The 24,048-nt window shown below is 36.4% G+C and overlaps 2 protein-coding genes and 1 long non-coding RNA gene across 4 annotated transcripts; 2 read left to right on the top strand and 1 right to left on the bottom strand.

The window, feature by feature from the left end:
- Positions 1-162: 162 nt before the first annotated feature.
- On the top strand, positions 163-9,434 carry LOC131781262 (acid-sensing ion channel 2-like). Of its 2 annotated transcripts, none has more exons than XM_066172800.1 (8): positions 163-243; positions 2,544-3,530; positions 3,801-3,948; positions 4,597-4,659; positions 5,111-5,258; positions 5,707-5,798; positions 6,320-8,230; positions 8,429-9,434. In XM_066172800.1, the coding sequence occupies exons 1-7, from the start codon at positions 232-234 to the stop codon at positions 6,436-6,438; spliced, it is 1,569 nt and encodes a 522-aa protein (XP_066028897.1). In that variant the 5' UTR covers positions 163-231; the 3' UTR covers positions 6,439-8,230; positions 8,429-9,434. The 2 variants fall into 2 exon arrangements, with proteins under 2 accessions (XP_066028897.1, XP_058953891.2); XM_059097908.2 differs by having other exon boundaries at positions 205-243; positions 2,547-3,530.
- LOC131781250 (prokineticin receptor 2) lies at positions 7,103-9,349 on the top strand. Its single transcript, XM_066171856.1, has 3 exons — positions 7,103-7,163; positions 7,998-8,230; positions 8,429-9,349. Exons 1-3 carry the CDS (start codon positions 7,103-7,105, stop codon positions 9,347-9,349), a joined length of 1,215 nt encoding a protein of 404 aa, XP_066027953.1.
- A 4,716-nt stretch (positions 9,435-14,150) lies between the features above and the next one.
- Positions 14,151-16,954, bottom strand: LOC131781260 (uncharacterized). Its single transcript, XR_009339945.2, has 3 exons — positions 16,870-16,954; positions 15,046-15,193; positions 14,151-14,645 (listed from the first exon to the last, which is right to left on the bottom strand). It is a non-coding gene; the product is annotated as an uncharacterized lncRNA (long non-coding RNA).
- Between the last annotated feature and the right edge of the window lie 7,094 nt (positions 16,955-24,048).

The raw sequence follows: 24,048 nt of genomic DNA, 5'->3' as shown, positions 1-24,048 counted from the left end.
AAATGATAATGCATGTATTTGGCTATGATCTATGAATTCGAATCTGGTTATTGGTAAAAAGCCTTTAGTGCGCAGTCAAAATAAACAAAACTATTTTTCGTTACCAACGTTATATGAGTCTTTCGGGAAAATTGCATCCTTAATTTGTAAAAAGATCAACAAGACAATTCCTTATTAGCTTTTACATCAAAGACATCTGTTCTCTCACGACGCGTAACGTCCACCGCAGCCATGGATTCGAAGGTTAGTTTTCTTCATATTAATCTGCAATCGATTTAAATAAGTTTGACAAGAGTAATATTTTTAATCTTCATCGTATTTTTATTTCACATATAATTACCGCCTCGAAAAAGCACTCTACACTTAATAATAGCTCCTTTGATTCATTTATGCTTCTGTATAGTCCCTCTTTAGTCTTCTTGACAAGCTTCAAAGTATCTATGGTCACGAATTTTACTGAAACGTTCAACTTAGTCAGGCAATTATGAGCCCTGAGTCACCGCTCCAGCGAGGAATTCCCAGCCTAACTATCATTTGGCCGCTTTAATTGTACTGGAATAAAAATAAAGACAGAAGGTAACGTTCTCCGGTGTAAGAAAATGCGTTGAAAGTTAAATACATGCCACCTAAAGTCACAATAGATGATCTTTCCTCTGTTTATAAAGCGAAAAGCAGATTTCAATCATCCACCTCCAAGGACTAATAATGCCTTTTTTTCATTCTCTAAAGCACAGAAAAAAGTTGTAGGCCCTTTTGCTTTAATTAGAATTCAAATACGATCAGCTATCGACAGCGTAGCTCTCTAATTTGAGTTGTTTAGCAAGGAAAAGTTGCACCCAATTTTTTCCTAGTTCATACCAATCAAATCGTACGTTCAAATAAAGTTGTTTGAATGAGGATTCGCCTTGAGTCAGTCATTTGATTTTCAACAACTTGCGAGAAACACGCAAAACCGCATGTAATAAATACGAAAAAGCAGCTGAAGGTTGATATAAGAATAACAAGGAATACAACTACCCTCAAATTGGTAAGAAGTCACATATTATTCGAAAAGAAGTCAACTTCATTTAAGAAATGGAAATTATTTTTAAAGAAGTGTTTGCTCAGCTGCCTGTGTAATGTGATGCCTTTGTTCCCCTCAGTGCTATCTTATTATTGGATGCAACTCCCGAGCTGCAATATATGCAACCATTGGTTTTGCTTCATATTTCGGGGTGTGACAAGTCCATATTAATTTGGGCTGGCATCTATCTTGTGTCTTAACCCCAACCCGCAATGGATAAATAATAATTCCTATAAGTATTAAAATGATATGAAATAAGATAATGATAAAAAAATATATTATTCTTGCTTTGCCTTGCATTCTTTAAACAAAAATTTAAATTCCTTCCGTGAAGTTGATGGACAAAACAATCTAGTTATAGATTATTCGTTACTTACAAATTTCATTGCACTCTGTCTAAACCCTTTCATTGATGATACCAGGTGTTATGATGAAAGTTTTCGTTTATAGTTTTTTTACGACAGACCTCACGCCGGCAAGTAACGCACAACATACATAAAAAAATGTAAACAAGAAATATCACTGCGACGCAAGAGAAATGAACCGGTCCCTCTTTACAACGGTCGAGTAGATTCGAATTTCTCAGATTTTTCTTTTATTGTCATTATGATCGTCACAATGATGTAGATCACCAGAATAGTGGATACGGTCCAGGGGAGTTGATATTATCTTGAAACTTTGCTTCTTACATACTTACTCGAAAAAAGATCGAAATTGAAGTCACTGCTGCTGCTGGGGGCTCTGGATGGCACCTATCAGGTGGAGTTTGCTTGTTGTGATCCTTTAGATTGTGTCCTTCTCTTAATGCCGGGCGGAGGCCCTGACTCTCTGTTGTAAGACTTTTAAAAGATCTTAAGAAGTAGCCTAATTTATATGCATCGAGGCTGTTCTGAGCCTGTTTTCTGTCTGAATGGCAAGTTTACTTCGCTATTATAGGCTTATCTTATGCTCTTTTCCTCTCTACCACAGCATCACCGGTGTCTTCACTCGACCCTTATTTACATGATATATGTTTGGCTCTAGATGTGTGTACAAGGACGTTGTATTAAGCCCTGAAAGTCCATTGATTTTGTTTGCCTTCAGTCTTACACATTCCTCTAGGAGCGCCAAGGGTTCAATTTAGGACTTGTTGATACCTTGCATGGCTGTTCCAGCCTTCAGCTTGGCTAAGTTACCATTATATTGAGCGTTTTTCTTTCAGAGATGAACAGATGAGCGGCTGTTAAATCAGAGTTACGATATCTTTTCAGAGCTCAGCATTTTGTCCTTATGCTTTTCAAGAATGAATTGGGGATAATCTTAATGTAAAATGTTGAACTTCTTATTATTTTATAAGGAGGAAACTCATTTAAAGATCTATATGACCCGTGATAGGTGGATTTTTGTCGAATAAAATCCACTTTATCGGATAAGGGATTTCTCTAATGAAGTAAGCTTTTCATTTTTCATGTCATTCTTCTTTCACTTTTACCTTCCTTAGCAGGATGAAATAAAAGCAACAATATCAGACATAAATGTGAAATCTACTTCTATGACTGGGCACTCTACGGGGATTTCAGCGACAAAGATGCAAGAAAAGAAGCTTTCCCAAGAATTAACTAAAGTTGGTAACGATAATACCCAGACATCGACAGTGATTTGGAGGGAATTTGTGGACAGTACAACACTTCACGGCATTCGATATGTCTTCATGAAGCGTCAGATCTTTATTCGCCTTATCTGGATGATATTGCTGATGAGCTCTGGGGGTTATTATATCTTCACCGTTTACGGCGGTTTCACTAAATACTACGGTAGACCAGTTACCACTTTATTAAGCAGAAAACGCCTAAGAGAGATGGATTTTCCAGCTGTAACGATCTGCCCACTCAACTTATTCACCAAAAGTAAGATATTTATGACAGATGATGATCCACTGTTTGCGTCCAGCGGCCTAAACATCAGTACATGTGCTGTGACTGCAGAAGCTCGAGGCAATTGGTCTTGCGGATTGTCTATACTTTGTTGTTGCTCCCCGGCAGATTTGGAAAATGATTTACCACTTTGCGATAGTCATTATAGACAAGTTCTCTTAGAGGTGATGCGGCAACATTCTAATCGCCTAAATGTTGAAGAATTTTTTCGGCTCTACGGCCAAAATTCAAGCGCTATGATTGGACCATTGTGCACATTCGGCTGGGACGAGGCTGATTGCTCTGCCGCAGATTTTGTCCCCTCAGTAACCCCTTGGGGTATGTGCTTCACCTTTAACTCAGGTACAGACAATGAAATGAAAATATCAAAAATTGCAGGAGTTTCATCCGGGTTGTCAGTCATTCTTGATGCACAAACACCAGAGTATACTCAAGGAAAATTTTCCGAAGGATTCAAAGTGTTGATACATGGGCAAGGTGAATACATCGATGAATGGGAAGGTATCAATGTAGGACCAGGACAGCACGTTGTCATTTCTCTTTCTAAGAAACAGGTAAGTTTGTTTGATCACTTAGACCCAAGGAATCTTTTTTATGTTGAGGTAGAAATGTAACTTAGGGTTATTAGAAGCCAATTCAATACATTCTCAACGTAGACGAAGAAAGAACGAAGCAGAAGGCACACAAAAAACCACAACAAAAATAGTTTAGATATCAGCAACAGAACAGTAATACAAAAATATAAAGTCAACATTTAGGTGTAAAACAAATAAGGAAAAGTTTTTATGGTAACATTTTAAAATTGACATGAACAATGTTTCCAGTATCAGAACCTTGAGAAGCCATACGCAGCCAATTGTACCAAGAAGGAGTTGAATACGTATTTTACGTACACGACAGAAGGATGTCTTTTTGAATGTATGGCTGACAACGTTATCAATTACTGTGGCTGTCGACCTGCTGGTTATAAAGGTTAGTAAATTTTTTTTCTACTCGTCTTATCGAACTTAAATTTAAAGAAAAAGTACGCGATTCAACTTAATTCAATCCAGTTCAACTAAGCCTTCTCTTGAAATCTGAACAAGTGAGTGTTATCATCTTCCTACTCCTACATAATCGAGTTATTTTTGGCTGCCTTGAGAATTCTTTCTAATAACTACGTGAAGAACATTTAGTATATAAATTACGGTGTTTTAAAAGGATTTCCAGCCTTGAGAAAAGCCGCAACAACACACGTGAAAAATATAGTATTTTTTCAAGTGTTTGATATCACCAATCAGCAGCTGACACGTCACTCGCCTTTCGCGCCACTCGATTTGATTGATGAATGAACGGCAAAGCCTTCACCATTCTTAATCCAAGGTCGTTTGTCGGAATTTTTCGGATTATGGCTGCTAAAACACTGAAAAACCCGTGTCGCTTACAGACAGTGACGTTCAAACTTTCCTAAAAGAAGAAGAAAACCAAAATACGAAAAGGAAACCCGAAAATTACATATTCAGTAACTTTGGTAATGGCATCTCTCGCGGCTGAGAACGAAAATCGACCACTGGAAGATTTTCCACTTTTTAAACTTTGGAAAAGGAAAATAATGACTTGTGCGTGTGCTTTTTCTATAAGTTAACTCTGGAACACCCGCGTGTATATCATCCGAAGAGGCTCTTTGCGTTAAGCAGATAGCAGGTAAGACAAAACTTTAAAATTAAGGTATCCGAATATACGCCCTGCAACAAGCGTCAAGGAAAAAGCACCTTAGCTAGCAATTTGAAAAAACTCATTACATTTCAGGTCGTAATGCAAGACGGTCAAATAAAAAAGAACGAATCAATCACTAAATTACTCTGTTATACTCTCCCACCAACGCAGTACTCCAGTTAAGGAGCCATAGAGCTAGCTCTTGTAAATTTCACTTGTAACATTGAGTCTTGCTTATATACTTCTCAGTTACTTTTATGCATATTTACACAATATTTACACGAAAGATCTCCCTGTCATATTAAACAGACTTGTCTGACATTACACTCACCAGTATTTAAAGAAAAAAACGTCTTATGTTGACTAAGTATTCTAAGATCAGCAAACGTTGTAAACAAACTTGTTTATATTTTTTTAACTATCGTGCATTTCCATAAAGCAATGGTAGATGAAGAGTATTGTGACTGCCAAGTTCCCTGCTCTCAGATTAAGTACCATCCTGAAGTGTCCTACTCGAAGTTTCCTGATGCGAGTACTGCTGACTCACTCATAAAGTCTGGTTACTATGCCGATATACAATACCAGAGGTAAGGGATCTGAGTTTAAAAAATTAATAATTGCCCTGCCCTTTGGTTTTTTAGTTTTAACTGTATTTTCTGAAATTTCTTCTAAACCATGTACTCTTACGGAGGGAAAATCTAAACTACAAAATTTACGATGTATTAGAATAGAAGTCATCGTTTTGTTCACAATAAAATGGCTAAACTTGTATTTGTCCGTCCACTGAGCTCATAAGTTAAGAGCCAATTGTCACAGTGTATCGCAGTTATTTCTAAGTTTCCGTATTTCGCAAATTCAATAAAATAAAAAAAAAGTCAGCTGTAATGTTGTGCCAAGAATCTTTTCTCTTATAGACTTGCACAGGTACACAGTAGTAATCCGAAATGTAAACTATTACAATCCCCGTGAAGGTGGTCTAAAAAAATCCGTTAGTGGTAGCATATTAATTGTTTGAACGTTTTCCCCCCTCGTCAGAGATAATCTTGTGTTTTTACAAGTTGGATTCAAGTCTTTGAGTTATGAGATGCAGGAACAGAAGCCAGCTTACGACAGCAATTCCTTGTTTGGTAAGAAATGCATTGGTTATGCGATGGCAGCCATATTGATAATTGCGGAAACATCGCAGCTTATATTCTTATAATTTATGGTAAGGCCCCGGTAACTGTACACTTTAAGTAGGCGACCATTTAAGGATCTTAACCCTGTTTTCAGGAAAAGAAAAAGCCCCGAATCTATCAAAACTTTTGCTGAGCCAGTTTTAGGAATATACATAATTTTTTTTTCTCGTAAATTAAATTCCGCTAGCTTGCAGGGTGTAATCAGAATTTTCCAATTTTCCACCCACAGATGACCAACCTATTGTGTGTACATTCAGACTGTGTTTTATCAACATTCGGGGTAGATTTTTTGCATTCACGCTTTGTAGTTACTTGAAGTATCAGGCTTGAATAAAAATACTCCTAAAAGGAGCTCCTCTACAAGCGAGCAAATGGTACCTGAGGCTTAGTGTGGAAACGCAAAATTCTGGCAAAAATCTGTTCCAAAGTCAAAGGAATATTCGCATTCCCATTAATTTTTCTTTCCTTAGGTGAGATTGGTGGCAACATGGGGCTCTTCTTGGGATGCAGTCTCTTGACCATTTGCGAGTTTTTTGACTTCCTCATTAGTTTTTTAAATGCACGAAACCGTCGCGTTACTCATCCATAACAAATGCTTTGGACTGAACAAATCTTTTAAAAGATTATTGCGTGACATAGTAACAGCTGCACTAAATTCTGATCACAAACTAAGATGAAACAAGGCAAGAATCATTTAATTGTGAATTTCTGGTACCCTGTCAAAGTTATAACCTTTTTTACAATCATTTGAGTTTCAAACCTTTACTATTGTTTGAGCATTACAGCTTACTTTGTTTGTGTGAAGCTAATCGTGTTTATTGTAGTTGAACTCGTTGTAATGTAGTTTTGTCCATATCGAGCAAGTAAAACTGAAAATAGATACAGCCCAATCCTAAGATCTCCATGAACATTTAGAATCCTAAATAACACCGTTAAGTAACCTTAAACTGTGCAAATTTTAATTGAGTTTGTTACATCTTTGTTTCCTTGGTAAAAATTGGTTAAGCAATCTATGCTAATTAGAAATGATAAACACAATTGGTTGCTCTGAATCTTTTGGTCTCCGCTAATTTGGTAATCCACCCCAACAAAAGTTATTTTGTTCTTGGTTGCCATATTTTGCTTATCCATCGGTGTAACTTGATCAGAGGTAAACACAACCTCATTCAAAGAAAAGAAGAAAATAATTTACAAGGTCATAAAGTAGTTTGTTATCAAGGAGGGATAAGGAAGTTGATGAAATATCTTACGGAATGGATGATGGAAGCTGGAATCCTTCACATCAGGCTTTCATCTCAGCTACCGTAATACTAGGTAGGCATTCATTTATCACCTTTGTTTGAAGTAGGCAAAACTGATCAAAGCCATCACTTAAAATCTACACTTTTGTAAGGTCAGTAAATCAAACTCTAGCTTTAACGCCGAAGCAAACTATTATTAGTTATTAAGCCGTTTTTATGAAAGAACGTGGTGCGAACAATTGGAACTGATTCGCTTACTTATGGTGTCTTTTTCGGTGACTTGTCAATTGGCAGGATAGGAAAGGATAACTTTGAGTGATATATCTAAACATTTCTGGTGAAAAAAATTTAAACCACTGGATTTAAAACATAACCACATACAGAAAAGGGGAACGGGCTAGAAAATGGAACTCTTACAGTATAGCTAAGTTTATCCAAGGGAATTACGGGACCATTACTTCTCTTGGTTATCAAGTTTTAACTGATGAGACAAAGTTTGACACAGCTGCTTTAAGGTACCACAATGAGACACCTGAATACTCAGCAGGTATGCAGAATTTATGTTTATTATTTTCCCTTGTTTTGATTCATAAAGAGGATGGGGTACTTTCGCATGGGGACTTTGATAAGGTGGAATGAATGCGAACATCTGGAACTTAGCATTGTGATTAAGGACATTTAAACCCTTGTGCAACAAGCCCCTTCAGGGACCCATTGTTTTGTAACAGCCTTCTTTAGACCAGTCCCACTAGTCGAAATTTCGAAGAAAGCAGTCTATTAAAAGATTCAGTCGTAACGTAAGACGTAAAAAGTATTCATGCGATTCAACGTTTTGGGATAAGGGATCAACGTAGTTCTTCAAAAGCTGAAATTTGAGGACGCAATTTATTTGCTTTATATTTCTTAGGACTGGTTGCAATAATTGGTTCCATCGGCAATGGATTGGTGGTGACCGTTGTTACAATTCTCCGCCGAAGAGGACATAAGTCTAATGTTCAGTTGTTTCTTTTGCACTTGGCCATCTCTGATCTGATGGTGTACTTGATGTGTATTCCTCTGACTCTTTTCAGCAATTTCCACTACCCAACTAAATACAGCTCCATCGAAAACGGAGCTTGCAAGTTTTCACGATTTGTACAGGTACTTTAGCTTAATCAACTTACATGAAACTAAAACGAGGATAGATCGGAGCTAATTCTTTCATTGTGCCTACCAATCGCCGTGTAACATGAAAGTAACGTAATTGTTGCTCTTGCCTCACACCTTTGCAGTAAACTTAATATTCATAGAAATAATTGCTAGTTTTGTTAATGATTTATTTTTCATTTTTTTCTGCAGTACCTGACTCCAACCGTTTCCATCTCTCTCCTAGCAACTATAAGCATTGACCGCTACATGTCCCTGGCAAGACCTATGGCCTCCATTGCCTTGCGACCAAAACTTCTTACACCATCTTGGATGATTCTGCTCGCGTGGCTCTACTCAGTAATGCAATTTACACCAACATTTTACTTCACTGATGTAAAACCCATCACAGTTGAAAAAAACAAGACAGTGTATTACTGCACCACAATGCCAAACAATAGTTTATCTGGATTGGCTTATTTGATGTTTCTTGCAGTGGCATCTTTTGTGTTACCTTTGGTAACCATGAGCATCATGTATTACAAAGTCTCACGAGTTGTGTGGAGGAGACAAAGGAACCTTTCTATTTCATCCACAATAAGTGCAAACACCGCTCATCTTAGTGTGTTGATACAATCGAGGAGAAGAGTCATTCGCGTTTTGCTTACGGTAGTGTTGGTGTTTCTGATATGCTGGTCACCATTTGTGATCTACTGTGGTTTTCTTGAGAAAACACTCAAGGGATTCCCTAATCCTATGGATGGAACTAGGCTGGCACTGTATGGCCTGGGTCTTCTGAATTCAATGTGTAACCCTTTTATCTATTTTTTCAATGTTGGAGGAAAAAGAAATGATGCTTTGAAAGATTTGTATCTTCAGATTTATAGTGAAAATAAATCGCGGCGTTCGTCAACAAACAGTCAAGGAGGAGAGAGGAAGAGCTCTCGCAAATTGCAACAGTTTCGACTAAAAAAGATGGACAGGGAAAATTCGGTAAAGAATAAACTTGAAAAGAACAGTGAAAAAAATAGAAATAAACTAACTGATTTTCAAATTCGAGAAAGCATGGAAGAACTATGGCAACCATTCAGCGTATGGCCACCAATTGGAGATCTTCGAGAGTCTGTGTTGTAGCATTTTCCTAAAACTGAAGTCAGCAACCGTAATTTAAAGATTGAGACTTCCAAATCTGTGCTTTTTATCTTTAAGGGTTTATTTTTAGAATTAAAAATTCTTAAGTTGTTAATACTGCCTTTTACACGTTGTACTGCATATTACTTATTAGAGGAAAGGAAGTAGTAAAAAAAAAATTTCTAATTTTGTCCTCATAAAAAGTCTCTTTATCTTTGGACTAAAGAAACGGCAACAGACGCTTTCCATCGAGCCGGATGAGTTTCTCGACTTTTTCTTCTCCTCGTCAGAAAAGTCAGTAGAAAGTCGAAAAAAGAGGAGCGGCCTCTAGATTTAATATTGTAGAATTTCTATGTCTAGTTTTCTGTGGGTCACTGTAACTCAGTTCCTCGTCAGTGATACGTTGGGTTGAATATTTCGTTTGAATTGATGTGAAACAAGCATTCCAATGATGTCAAGGTATTTTAATCAGGGAGCACACATTAACCAATGTATGAATGAGGCTTCAAAGCATCTATGATATGACAACCTGTAGGTAAGATCGCTACTGTTAGAGTACTTACTGTTACTTACGGATCTCGTTATTTAGGTAGTCTTTCTTTCTTCAGGCGAAGCGCACAAAGGAGCTAAAGGAACACCTTGAATTATAAAGTAAGAAAGTGAGTAGGATTAAAAAACAACAACAACACCAATTAACAACCAACCAACCAAACAAACAAACACATAAAAGAAACAACGAATACCGATAGATATAGAACAAAGAATCAAACAGGGAAATCCTTGAGCCGCTTTCGAATGCGTTTAGTTTAGGGTCATGGTTTTGAGTTTCACGAGCGTTTGAACATGAACTGTCATACACTATCATCAACTATCATGTAGTTTGGACGTTTTCAACTTCAACATGATAGCTGATGAAAGTTTTTGCCGTTTGTACGAGCGAATGATAGTTTTTCGGTCAGCAGGTTTTGCCAAAAAACAGGCTCAAACCGAAATAGCAACCATAAAAATTTCTTCGAATGTCTCGTATTCATCCTATTCATCTCCTGGTAGGCCTCAGTATCTTCAACTCGCAACTTCTTGACTAAAATTTCAAATACCACCGAAATGACTGACTTTAGTGCGCGCTATACTTGTTTAGAATTACGCGATCTCATTACGTGTTTTAGTCAACTATCATCAACTATCATGAACCGTTTGTGCGCAAACATGACAGTCAATAATAGTGAATGAAAGTTGAAGCTATCATCGACTATCTTAAATTATCATGACCGTTTGAACGGGGCCTTAGTTTCTGTTTTTGGATACTTAATACCTTTATTCTTACAAATATTTTTTAACTATAGAAAGAAAAGACGCCAAGGTCGAGCGATGAAACTAGATGAAATGATCTTATTTTGTAGTTTAATTTGAACTGTTTTTTCCATATGAACAGGGTTAGCACTGATTTGCTAGTCTATCTTTCTAAAGGTAGAGACACACTTGATCACGATCCTACCTTTATGGCCTGGAAGTCGACAGCCACAAACCTCAGCAATCTGTTGGTCCTCACATTCTTCAATGCATCCCACCATTGAATATGTGGAGTATGTTCTCAGTGTTTTACCAGTGTACATTGCATATAGCGCTTCTAAGTTCCTAAATAGAGAGAAAGTCGATCAGCTTTATTTAAAAAGATGATTAGAATTAACTATTTCACGTCCCATTGATAAAGAATAATTAAAATTTATTTGAATCTTTTTTCATTTATTTTCACAATACAGATACCACAGTCCTAACATCAAGTCTAACACTGATTAAATTGCTTAAATACCTTGCAATACGCTTAGAGGGTAGACTAAATTATCATCTTAAGTTCAACTAAGTTAGCAAAAGACACATCCCGTTAATTTGGGAGTCTGGTTTCTTGTAAGATATTCCCTTTATTCAAAGACCTATTATAACTAAGATATCGAACTTACTCTTTTCTGTACAAGGCCGATAAGCACACGTTATCCTGGGCCCACATAAACTCCTTCAAATTCATCAAAGCACACCCAATATCCACGGACCAATACTTGAATTTTTCTGAGCTCTTCCCATAGGTATACTCGTGTTTTTGCATACGAGTATGTCTATAGTATATACATATATATGTTATTTGCCGGCTGGGAGGTCCGTATGGTGAAAAACTGTGACCGAGTTCTTTAAAATACAGCATTTTCAAGACCGAGGTCACAGTTTTTCACCATACGGACCGACCCTTAGCCGGTAAATAACATACTTATTTTTTTGAAACTTGACGAAATTCTTTCCGAAAGAACCCGAATGATTTAGGGCGGTAAATACGGCAAGATCTCCCATAAACTGAACAGTTTTTTTAGCGAGTAAATGGTAGTTAAAATAGAGGTGATGCAAATTCAAGAGAGATGCCTCAGCGAAACATTTTCATTTCCGTAACGATAATTTAAAAGGCTTCCAAGAAAACTTTGAAACATTATTTTTACAAGTATCTGTCACAATCTGACACCCGTCAATTAGAGAGCGCGTAAGTAAAAAAAAAGCATAAGAACATTTGAAAAACAACGGAACTAGTTTGGCAGGGACTGTCACGACAATGTTTTCTTCAAAAACAGTCAATGATCTAACGGAAAGTATTATTCACTCTCATCGACGATTTATTCATGTACGAAGATTTACCTCTGTTCATTAAGTGAACGTCGAGGAAAGTAATTGTGAGTAAATTCAATTTTTTTATTTTGAAGTTGTGAGAGTTTGCCCGTTTGTTTGCTGCAATGGCGTGTGTAAATCTGGTCTTTCCTTCACAAAAACTAAATTCGAATGGCACACTCCAACGAGACACAAAGGGATTTAATGCGACCTTTTCTCAAAAAATTCTTTCAGTTTCTATTGTGTAACTTACTGTACAAATTTTCAAATTGAATGGACTTGGAAAGACTCGCCGAGATCGTTCATTTGTTTTAGAACTTAAATTAAAACTTCGCTCGCTCTTTCACTGCGTACAAATTGCTTGAGAAAATTCAGGTATTAAATGAATGAAAGTTCCATCGTTAAGTTTAACTGTAACCAAATACCTCACGTTTTAACTTTCTAGGTACTTTATGTGAACGATTAAAATTAATTGCAGAAGGGTTTTAGGCCGCTTGCCAAGCAACGTAATGACACTATTGTTCATACAAATTCATTCTGAAACCAATATTCTTCTGTCAACCAAAGTGATTTGAGTGAGAGAAAAGAGAGGATTCATAAGTTATTCATCGGCTTGAGGTAGTGACCGACGTCCTTGCTTAAAAATACTGCCCAGCCGGAAAAACGAGATATATTTATGAAAAATGGCAACGAAAGTTGGGATGTACTTGGCGACTCACGAAAGCGTTACCGTGGCCCAGGGGTAGAGATAGGAAAATACTGACCGGGTAAGGAACCAATCAGATTGCAAGATTCGTTATCGTACCCTCAAAAAAAAAAAAATTTAGATATCCAGTCAATGATTTGACTTCCTCATGGCATTGCTCAGATCATGTTTATATTGACTTGTAGAATTGGTACGAGACTGATTGAACCATTCTTGGTGAGCAAACACAAGGGTGATATTCCACACGGACGACTTTTCCGCACATGTGACGTCACAGCGCGTGAGGTAATATCTAAGCCTCTGGTGCAAACACTGAATATGTATCCTCCATGTGTATTTTGCTTTTGGCAAATAAGTTGAGACGATAAGTTATTGGACGAATACGGTATTCGCTAATAGCTCTGTTCACCGAAGAAATGTTATAACCACCAGAAGATAGCATCAACAACAACAACCACATCTTTTATAATTGCCTCAGTAAAATGAACTTGAAATAAAGAGAAAGGTCTTTTGACTTGGTTGAACTTTACGCAATGATTCAATGTGGTTGGTTCTTGTCCGCTAACTCAACGATTATCTTAATCAACAACTAGCAAATTTACACAGCGTCCTATTAATGCTTTCTCTTCTCTCTTGGCAAAGCCATACGGTGAACTTGTGGCCCCGATTTTTCGTAATCAGTGTTTTTCCTGACAGAGCCAAGCGCTTGGTATGCACTTTGTACATGCTCGAAGAACTGAAGGTATGCAGTCGAATTGTGAATCAGTTGAATCTCTCATTTATGATTCTCGCCAGCACGAACTAGAATAAGGCGATTGGATTTCCGTCTCACATTTTTATAATTTAAACCACCGTAACCTCGAACTTTTGTTTGTTCGCTCACACCTCCCCCTGAGTTAAACACAGTTTGCCAGTTCGTGACGGTCAAAACTAAGGATTCTGTGGTCCCAAACATTGAAAAATTACGTAAAGCGACTCTCCATCCGGCCCTTTATTGATTATGCATGGGTTAATTGGGGAGCAACCTCTCCGTGTAATTTTAAACGGGTCTTAAATTGCGGAAAGGCGCAGTCAGAGTGAGTCAATGGTTAGAGTTAGGGTTAAGAAAACTCGAGATGTTTCGTCCTCTGAACTCTTTGGCAGACCGGAGTAGATCACTTTAAACTGATTTCTTTATAGATATACAAAAAAATGTTGCCCTGATTGTCTTTGTAGGTGAACCCAACGACAAAGATCAAAAAGAAGGAAGACCCTTGTGGAAGAGCAGGAATTTAAAGCTAATTGTCGGTTAGTACACTTTGTGTCAAAGCTCGATGCAAACTTTTAACGATTGCAAAAGAAGGTGAGACAAAAGTTTAAGAAAATTAACCCAAAATAAACAAAAGAAAACAATAGTTCTAAAACCAGAAAGGAAAGAAAAGAAAAAGAAAGCAAATTGAACTCCCAAAAAAATGGTTTTTAGTTTCCTTTTATTCATATGACTGAGTGCGTTTGCATTTTCATAATTAATACATTAAAAATAGTTGAGTTTAAGCTTGGATACGCTGGGTGAGAGTATCATTGATTACCGGAGGTCATCATCAGATCCAAGAGTCGTTTTATCGTGCCACTGTACATTTAAGACATTTGAAATAAATTTCTTTTGATTTATGATATTTCATTGTTTTATTTTGCCATATTCAATAAGGTCAAGTGAGCTCCGCAAGAGCACATGCAGGAGAACTTCAGTTGTAAATCAAAACATAGGCATAGCTAATATAAATTTTGGAATGTCAGCAATACATTGCTTCATGGCAATTCTTCGGGCTGAGCTCTAACAGATTCCACATGAAAAGGCACATTCCGATCCATACGTTTCACAAGATTGCTCTTCAAAGGCCGCAAACATGCAGAAGTATATATCGGGGTTTGTGTCTTGACAATCAGAACGTTCAACAAGCTCCGTTCCTGAGGGATAAATAATAAGGGAGAACCATTTGAATCAAGAAAACAATTCTAAGAATAAAAAAAAAAACAACAGAAAAGAAATAAAGAACAGAGTTAGTTAAATAATCACACGACTCATCGGGTCAAAAAAAGAAAAAAACTGGAACTAGAAACTGTGTTTATTTTGTTGAGTTGGACGACGAAAGTTTGTTTTTATGGACCAATTGAAGTGTTTGGTTATAAAATCGGGAAGTTAAACAACTCTGTAGAATCTAACTTATCGAGTTCCTAGCTGCTCGTGCTTACAGTGACAGACTACTCAACAATTAAACGCCATTTTATTCATCGTCTTGGCTACGTTCTAAACAGGTAAAAGTAAAGTGAGCAGAAAAGACTATGAGTAGATGGACTAAAGCCTTACGTTTATCTAGTGCTCGGAGAAATCTTTCTGCAGCAGAATTCCCCTTCAGATCCCGCCTTACGAGAGACATTCCCATGCCACTGGAAACTAAGCACAGCAAGAGAAGAATTGTCACGGTCATTTTGAAATCCGCCATCTTCTAGCAATTCTGTTAAATGAATAGAGAAAGTATTAAGACAAAGAGTCTTCGGAAAATCATCGTGAGAAAAAATAATTGCAGCCTATGGAACAAGATGATAAGTTAGACTCAAGTCAATAGCTCTATCACATTCACGTATATATTCAAGTACAATGTGGAATAGATAACCACAAGTAGTTTTTTTCAAAGGCCAAAACTAAAGGCCTACGTTCCCGGCGAGTGCAATTTTAGTCTATAAATTTACGAGCGCTTATCTATTTTAAATTAAAAAAGAGGAAGTCATCTTGTTTTTTGTTCATAATAAACATGAAAAGTTTTGAGAGAGCCTTTCATAATTAATTATAAGTAGAAGCCAGGCGTGCCAATCACATATAAAACTGAATTTTCGAACCCTGCGAAAGTCCTTCTGCGTTCGATCAAAATAACTACTCTTCCTCTTTTCTTTTTTTTCTTTTTTGCCTCTTCATTTCTTTAATAAGATTGTAAGCCCGTGGGTTCAAAGCCCGGCCGAGTGGTTGATATCCTTTTATTTTGCAATGAATCACCACTTCTCTGCACTATCAGTCTAAGAATTGCATTTCTCCTAGCCAATCAGAATGAGAAATTTATTTTTATAGTGATCATTAGATAAGTAATAGTTATTTGTCAGCTATTATTTAATTCTCGCTGTCTCCGTTGTGGTTTTATTCCGAACAAATCATTTCATCGTCTCATTCATTATTTTATTCTATTACCTTGAATATGCGATCTATCCTTGCAAAACTACTCAGCCAATCGTGGAAAGATCGCTTTCACATCTGATTAATAATTCGGTTTGGTCCAGTTGTTATTAACTTTCCTTAAGAAATCATATCAAAGGTACACGCAGATACCAGTTTTGACCAAAAGAAAATGCTATGTTGATATGTCGGAGTTGCGTTATTGGAAAGAAGAATACCATTTTAAAAATTGATTTTCTGGGCAAATATACGCTTTCGGCAGTTATAAAAATTTCCATTGGTCAGGCGCAAACAGCTCCTTCCAAATAGGATTATGTTTCTTGATCTTTTTAGCCAGAAAAGAATTACAAGGCTTTTTGGCAATTTAAAAGTTTTACCACCGTGCAAAAAATAGAACAGAGCATTTTGGAGCTGCAAGACACTGTTACACCTTACAAGTAAATATTCATGTTTACGCATATCCCTAAAGGATGGTTGTACTGTCGTATCCATGGGTAAGCTACCATTCTTCTATTAAGAAGAAATCGGAGTTTTATCGTAGACATCGCACAAGAATGATACAAAAATTGTCACTTTCGTCAAAATCCCAAACCTTTCCCGAACTTAAAGCGATATAAATAGTATCAAGGACAAACTAAATTTCAGTGCAATTAATGTAAGTGAAATCAATTTTTGGCGAAAAATTTACTATGTGAGAACTTGGCATCTGTTTTTCCGAAATATATAATATTTGTGTCAAATGTAGAAGGAAGAAAAAAATTACCATAAAACACAGAATGCATGCAGTTGAAACTCCACCTTTTAGAAAAGAAAGAAACTGAAACAAGCCAGTGAGCTATGAAATCCCAAAATCATGCGAGTACTCCACTTCTTAATAGCAAAGAAACAATCAAGGGGCCAGGAATTTTTTACTATTGATAAAATTATGAACTTACCTACGAGTTGATAATAAAATTATTAACTTACCTGGGAGTTGTCTCTCGGAGAAAACTTGTCTTCCTCTGGCTGAAAGTCAAATGCTTATGTGAAAAATTAGAATGGTGACTTATCCTAAATATACATTTTGAATTATTAGCTCAATGTCGTGATTGGATGTGACCTCAACATATTAAAATGAATTAGCAATCATTTTTCAGTAGAACTAACAATAAATTTCTTTTTTCCTCTTCTTGTTTAATTAACACGTGATTGTTGGAGATATCAAAATCATTATAATTCCTCAAATAGGATGACAATATGGATTTATTGCGTTTAATAATTGATGAATTAATAAGCTTATCTCTGAGGCTTTGAAAATGATTTATAGTAGATTTGTTGAGATGGACTCGCACGGCACCGCAGCAATATTCCATTTCGCCAATTGCGATGATGTAGAGCTTTTTTAATTTATCGGGCGTGTATCTCTAACTCTACGATACTTGAGTCGTGTCTGTTCATTTTCGTGTTCTATTGTCATGTTAGAAGAACGATTTATGGCTTTAATGACGCTTTTGTTGAACCTTCACCCTTTAAACTGAGATGCTTTTTAAAGTTAAAAAATCTGAATATGAATTAAACACGTACTTAGCAATGCACAATTAATTTTCTGAAAGGACTTCCACGATGTGTAAACACATTTGCCGCGGTCCATTCAACTAAAAGTTGGCGTCAGACGAAGTCTCAATAAAAGGAAACTAATTATCCTTATTGTAGAACTTATTTCAGTAATTCGGCTAGCTATTGAGTGCAAAGTTACATTTTTATTATTTAGACTGTGCATGTTAATCAATTCACTTTATAGTTGCTCGACCTATGGCACTTAACTTTTCTACAGTTGAGTAGCTCTAAAAGTAAAATAGCTAAGAGCATTATGAGAATGGCCTAGTTGCTTCCCCGCAACACTTTTGAACTAACATATTAGCTTGATACTACCTTTTAAGCAAAATACATCTTCTAATTACTCGAAAGAAATTGTCCTAATCACTCAACCACCGCAAGAATCAACCCACCTCCAATTGCTGCTTACTTGAATAGTGATAAGGGGAAAAGTAATATATCTCGTGAAAAACTCATGAGGGCCGGTGTATTTTGGTGAATTTAAAGGGAAATTACGGTCGGAAAATAGACTTAAAATAAGTTTGGAAATGGGATGAAGAATGGATCTTTTGGGTCAATTTGGCTGAAATCCTGCAGATCACTGAGTTAAACAGGATCTTCTTTTAAATTAAGATGTTCAAGCCCTGAATATTAAAGGCACAGCTGCATATAAATGACAAATACTACGTGGGCAAGAGCCAATTGGACAAAATGTTTTTTCTTACGCTCAATACTTCGAACACAGTTGGACATCGATTCACTTATATCATCCACCTTGTTTTGTAACGACAGGTAGTCGTTGCGACCACGCTAATGGTAGACCTAAGTTAATGAATTCTGTTCATGTGTGATAATAAAAGCAATTCCACCGTCGAAATTGAGGTTTACGATACTACGATGACGTGATATGCGGTTTAACACTCTCAGCCTTAACGCTTTCTATGCACGGAAGTTATTCACGGAGACAAGCTCACTCAATTGATTGAAAACCAGCTCCGGTGCCACTGGTAATCGAGCCTGCAGGGAACAAAAGATATCAGGAACGGCATACTTGAGCCAAAGTCGCCTAAAAGGCGGGTAATGGTGAATAAATGGTCGACAGAGTTCGTTTGGTTAAAAGTTTAAGGGCGCGTAACGGTGAAAGCTGGAAAACATAAATATTTTTAGTCTGAGGGTCAAAACCATAACGCGCAGTTCCGCATCAGCTGATGCTCAAGTTAATTTTAAAATAACAAGTTAAGTTATAAATAAATTGAAAGAAAGGAGGATAAACTTCATTTCTGTGGCCGATAATGCCGCTTGGAATTTTGTTTCAAAACATATCATCAAGAGATGTGGAAAAGGAGGCGTGACAAGCAAGTCGTCAGTTTGTGGGGCAAGATTCAAAATGGCAGCGTTTGTAATCTAATTTTGCTAAAATGTCAAAACGCATTCATTTTTTTTATTTTTTAAAGGAATTTTTCAGTGGTCGGATAAATATTACTGTTCCTTTAAAACGTATTTGTAAAAAAAATTGATCTTAATAGATGCTAATTAAGTTTCAGCCGCAGTATTATGAGATTAGACTTAAGAAAGTACGTGTTATTTTGTGAATTTTCAACTTAGTAATACCTTATATTTGCAGCCGGAGACAAAGAAGTCATTGTAGGCGTCTTAAATTGAGGCAAATATCTGACTTGCAAGTTCTTGCCTCGAGTCACTCTTAGTAAGCGTCACGGATTGCTTTGCCTTATGGCCTAATCAATGATCTGTTGTGATTTGTTTCCAATAATTTGCAAGAAATGTCAATATAATAATTATCGTCTGTGTCCGAAGAAATCATTGGCGATGTGGATTGTGGCGTTTCAACTACACACCGTTACATAAGAGGTCGACTGATCATGTTTGATCTTATGAGGCACTAGCCTTCGTTGTAATTTATTTTATTACCAACAACTTTATTCACGCTTTTATCGGTATGTTTTCTATAATCGATGATATATTCCCTGTCACACGAGATGCATTGAAAAATTGAGATTAATTGAATTCAAAAGGAAAGTGTGAATAAAAAAAATTCCCTGCACACTCTTTCAAACTCCAATGATGTTAATCCCTGTTACCTCATTATCCAGAATTTCTCTCTAATTTCTCCCATTTTCGCTTGAAAAGGCCACTTCATCCTCAAGTAAACTCAGCTATCAATACAAACAGATTTCCATGAAATATGGATTTTTAGCTGAATTTAACATTTTTTACACAAGTTTCTGTCATCGATTAAGAGTTAGAAAACGTTGAACCCGCGCAAACGATTTCGAGCATAGGGCGGGTACCAAGCGCTTGACATAGATTTTATTAAAATCACATTTGGCAGTCGTGAGACTGAATTACATGTTTTAAAACAATAATGGATAATCTATCTGCATACGATAAATATAATAATGAAATTTAAACTATCAAGTGGCCTTGGCTGCATGGTGCATAATAATGAGTGAGTTCTTTAATCTGTTAGTAATGATTAATGGCAACGAGTAAACTCTTTTATGCCTCCGTTCACGATTACATGGTCCACTTTTAACCGGTAATAGGTTTTCCAAAGTTTGTGTCTCTCGTTGACATATGTAGTCTCGATCTGATTAAATAGCATTTAACACTGAGTTTCTCTTCTCTCAAACAGAGTTCCAAGTTTTGCTTTAGCAGTTGCTTCTTTATAATTGAGGTCTGGAAAAATTATCTTTAGCGCTAGACATAGACCGCTTTTCCATCTAGAGCTACCAAAACAGATTCGAATGACAGAAATTTAAGGACTATTTTGGAGCTGCTCAAATCTTTAGATAAGTCTCTCGCTTCGAAAAATTTTAATTTTGGTGTTGAGAATTTTCACACGAAAATTTAACGTAAGTCATCGCGGTTACAACATCATTTTTCATTTTCCCAGGGAATCTTTCATGTATTTAGTCCACCGCTATAATGTAGCAAAGCTTAATAGACTGCATCAGATATTTTGGAGTATAATCATCAAAGTTACTGGCAATAAAAATTTCCTAGATAAATTTTTGTGATAAGAATTCTCATTCTTACAGCAGAGATCCTGCCTCTTATCTTATGAATTCTGAAATTGCGATTCTTTTCGTAAGATTTGCAATTAAACATTCTCTCTAGAAGAACTTTCTACTTCATTGCCTTCTAGAAAGAATTTACGTTCTTGAGAAAAGAATTCCCGATTCTTGTGGTAAGAGTTTCTGAAAAAGAGATTCTTCTCAAGATATTTAGGTGTGATGGATTCTTACTAGAAGAATTCTCTTCTATTCAGTCTTGTCTCAAGAACCTCGATTCTCCTTGCAACAATCACAATAAAATTATTCTTGTGATGAGAATTTTGGTTCTTAATCGGAGAAAATGCAATTTGGATAATTAACAGTGTGATGCATCCATTTTGAAATCACAGATGATCTTTCAATCTAATTGGCTTTCATCAGTGCGACTCATTCACGAATCGCACCATTTTTGCCCTAAACGCATCTCTCTCTCAGCGAATGAGAGGCCAGCACCTAAAATAAAACAACCAGTCAATCCTGAAGGCTTGTTTAAAGTAATCAATCAAATAGCAGGAAAATGAAAGACAAACCAGGTTAGTACTGAAGCAATGAAATGTTTGTGCAGACTAAAAGATCCTTTATTTGAGCGATTGCATTTTGCGATTTTAAAAGGGATACTATAAATTTGAAATTAAACTTCGTGTCGTACAATTTTGGTCTGATATTTCAATTCACGCACATGATTTCAGACCAAATTGCACTCCAATTACTGCAATCACCCATATTAATCGAATCTGTTCCTTTTAATCGATGATATGTTCTCCTTTACTCCTTTGAAGAACCCAAGATAAGGCACGTGTTTTAAACCTTTTCCCACGGCCTCTCAATCGGGTTCGATAACGACAGGCCGCAGTTCTAGCGGTTTAATTTTCCTGTGACAGTCCATTGGTACTCTGTTACATCGCGGTTCCACTTGCGGTTACTAACCGTGACATTCTAGGGAAAAATTGATGGTTGAACCTCGCTGGTGTAACGAACCATTCAGTGAAGTAAGAATTAGGAATGAGTTTTACCTCCAATGCAGTCTGGAGCTACATTTTCTTTTCAATAGGAAAAAAATTGAAATAAAGCAAAATGTAAATTCATAAAGTAAGGCACTGGACATTTGAGAGTCAGGATGTGAATGTAATTATCAAATATACAGACATTTGTGGTTATTGAGATTACAATTTTTTTCTTCATTTATGCTCTTATCTCATCCTTGCTGATTACATGATTTCGCTGGTGGATTAAACTAGCCTACAGCCACCTTCATTGCAAAAAAAAGTTGAGTTAAAATTAAATGCGAAACAAACAAATTACATATCAATTCAACCTTTTCGGGAAATTTCGATGAAACAGCCACAATCGTCATAGCAAGAAACTTCTTATCAATTTAATATGAGTACAATGCGCCCAACAGTTTATTTATTTATTTATTTTTTTTATACAGATGGTAATCATGCTACGATATCTGAGTAGAATTGCCAAACATCGCAACTATGAGAAAAAGAAACATAAACATTTCTCAGCTGATTACCAGGATTGTTTTTTGGAAACCTAATTGTTGCTATGTCGCTGTTCGGAGAGGGAATTGTTTTTCAAGATATCAAGAGGCAAGCCCTCGTCTTTCCAAGACCTAACGATACATGAAATGGTTGGAAGATTTGCTTTGCCCTTTCTGAAAATAAAGCAGTGATGAAAAGATGAGTAATTCCAAGGGTTGTTATATAATTGATACTGAGGATTGCGAAACAAACAAATTAGTCACATAGCTTGGCCATGTTTTATGGTTAACCAAACAAACTCAACTGAGGTGTCTACAAAAAAGATTAAGTTCCACTCAGACTTTCGTTTCTTTTCTTTTTTTTCCATATTTCGAGGGGTTATTTGGGACTACTAGAGAAGTTCCCGAACGTTTATTTCCTTGCAAATTTCACCTACCGACTCGGCTAATGTGGCCATGAAACTGATTCGAAATCATAGATGAAGCCATCTAAAGTCTGAAATCAAAAAGAAACATTTTAATGTCAGGTATAGAAAGCTTCATTGAAAAATGATTAAGTGAAAAGTGTAAATCCTTCTTATCTCACTTGATTTTATCATTAATCATTAATTATTTGAAATCGCTTTAATGTCATTACCGAGCAAACGCAAACTACGTTTACATTTAGCAGTTGTCCGCCTTCGAAAAGTAATTCTAGATCAATTGTCAAACATCAATTTTCTGGTCTTGTCATTTCATTGTAAGTTGAATAACAGTTATCATTAATTTGGTAGTGATAGCAAATTTAAGGCTAGCAGCTACTGTAGCAACAAAAACTTTGATTTCAAAGGAGATTTTTAAAGTTTACATTATTATCACATTTCTTTGCAGAATTATTTGCAATGAAGACAATCAACACGCTCCTGATCATATTCGTCCTGACCTGTTTAATCTCTCTGTCAAATCCTATGGCAATAGGAAAAGGTCATCAAAAAGAACTATCTTCCAGTACTTTTCTACGACAATTTTCCATTGGTAAGAGAAACAATAATGGACTCATTATTTTTAAGTATTCAATAGTGGGATTGGTGTTCCTTGTATAATTAAATTTTGCCTATCATTGCATAAAAATAACTTCATCTTCTGAATTTTACCCAGCTTCTTCTTACGAGTTTTGATACATAGAGCACTGTAGTCTAAGTTTCTTTGACTTTTCGTTGTGAAGCCTCAAGTTTATACTTTGCTGGCTCAGTTTCTCTCGCTTTGTAACATACTTCAGTAAAAAAGGTGGACAATTTTGTCATTTCTCTGCTTTTCAGATGATACCGAACAAAAACGATTACTGCCATGTGAAGACGTCGGAGACCCATATCACTGCTTTTATTTAGCTGTGGTTGAAGATAATTGCGATCAGCATGGTGGTAACCTGTGTAGTTATTCTTGCGGGCTGTGTTAAAAACAGGGTCAATATAAGTTTTCCCAAAATATGAGTGTTTTCAGCGGAAAACTGTTGACAGTCTCAACGCTTTGATGTTACTGGAGAAAGGGAAATAAAATAGAATTGTGAAAAAACCAATTTACATTGAGCTCACGAAGAATACGCTTTTACCGAAATCGGCGGTGGATTAAATCTCTTTTCGCAAAACGGTTTTCACCAGCCAATATGATGTTTATAGTCTGCGAAAAATGACAGAAGGACAACTTTTAAAAATGTACTAGGGTTGTCATAAGCTTATCAATTTGATAACCCCGTCAGGTTCTTTCATTGAAGACTTTGAAAATATACGCGTTGATTATTTTCCCTTTTCCTGTCGGCCATCTTACCAAAAAGGTAAAAAGCTTTGATAGCTGTATTATAGCTGATAGCTAACTGGGCTGAAAGGTTGGAAAGAGAAAGTATATGTATTGCAGATCAAACAGATCAAAATGATTGCATTGACTTCCTATATTAAATTCTCATTGTTCATCATCAGGCACCCATAATGAAGGGGTTTTTTTTTGTTTTTTTTTAGTTTAGGAGTATTGACCACA

This window comes from Pocillopora verrucosa, chromosome 9 (genome assembly GCF_036669915.1).
Source record: "Pocillopora verrucosa isolate sample1 chromosome 9, ASM3666991v2, whole genome shotgun sequence".
Taxonomy (NCBI): domain Eukaryota; kingdom Metazoa; phylum Cnidaria; class Anthozoa; order Scleractinia; family Pocilloporidae; genus Pocillopora; species Pocillopora verrucosa.
Note: the sequence above shows the minus strand (reverse complement) of the source record. Positions and strands in the feature narration are given on the sequence as shown.

What these genes read in the sequence shown, in the direction of transcription:
- LOC131781262 (XM_066172800.1), top strand. An exon ending in TTTCTCTTTCTAAGAAACAG is followed by an intron (nt 3,531 to 3,800) that starts GTAAGTTTGTTT and finishes CAATGTTTCCAG; the next exon opens with TATCAGAACCTTGAGAAGCC. An exon ending in GCCGATATACAATACCAGAG is followed by an intron (nt 5,259 to 5,706) that starts GTAAGGGATCTG and finishes CCCCCTCGTCAG; the next exon opens with AGATAATCTTGTGTTTTTAC.
- LOC131781250 (XM_066171856.1), top strand. Translation starts at nt 7,103, where the DNA reads ATGGATGATGGAAGCTGGAATCCTTCACATCAGGCTTTCATCTCAGCT. An exon ending in CTCAGCTACCGTAATACTAG is followed by an intron (nt 7,164 to 7,997) that starts GTAGGCATTCAT and finishes TATATTTCTTAG; the next exon opens with GACTGGTTGCAATAATTGGT. An exon ending in AGTTTTCACGATTTGTACAG is followed by an intron (nt 8,231 to 8,428) that starts GTACTTTAGCTT and finishes TTTTTTCTGCAG; the next exon opens with TACCTGACTCCAACCGTTTC.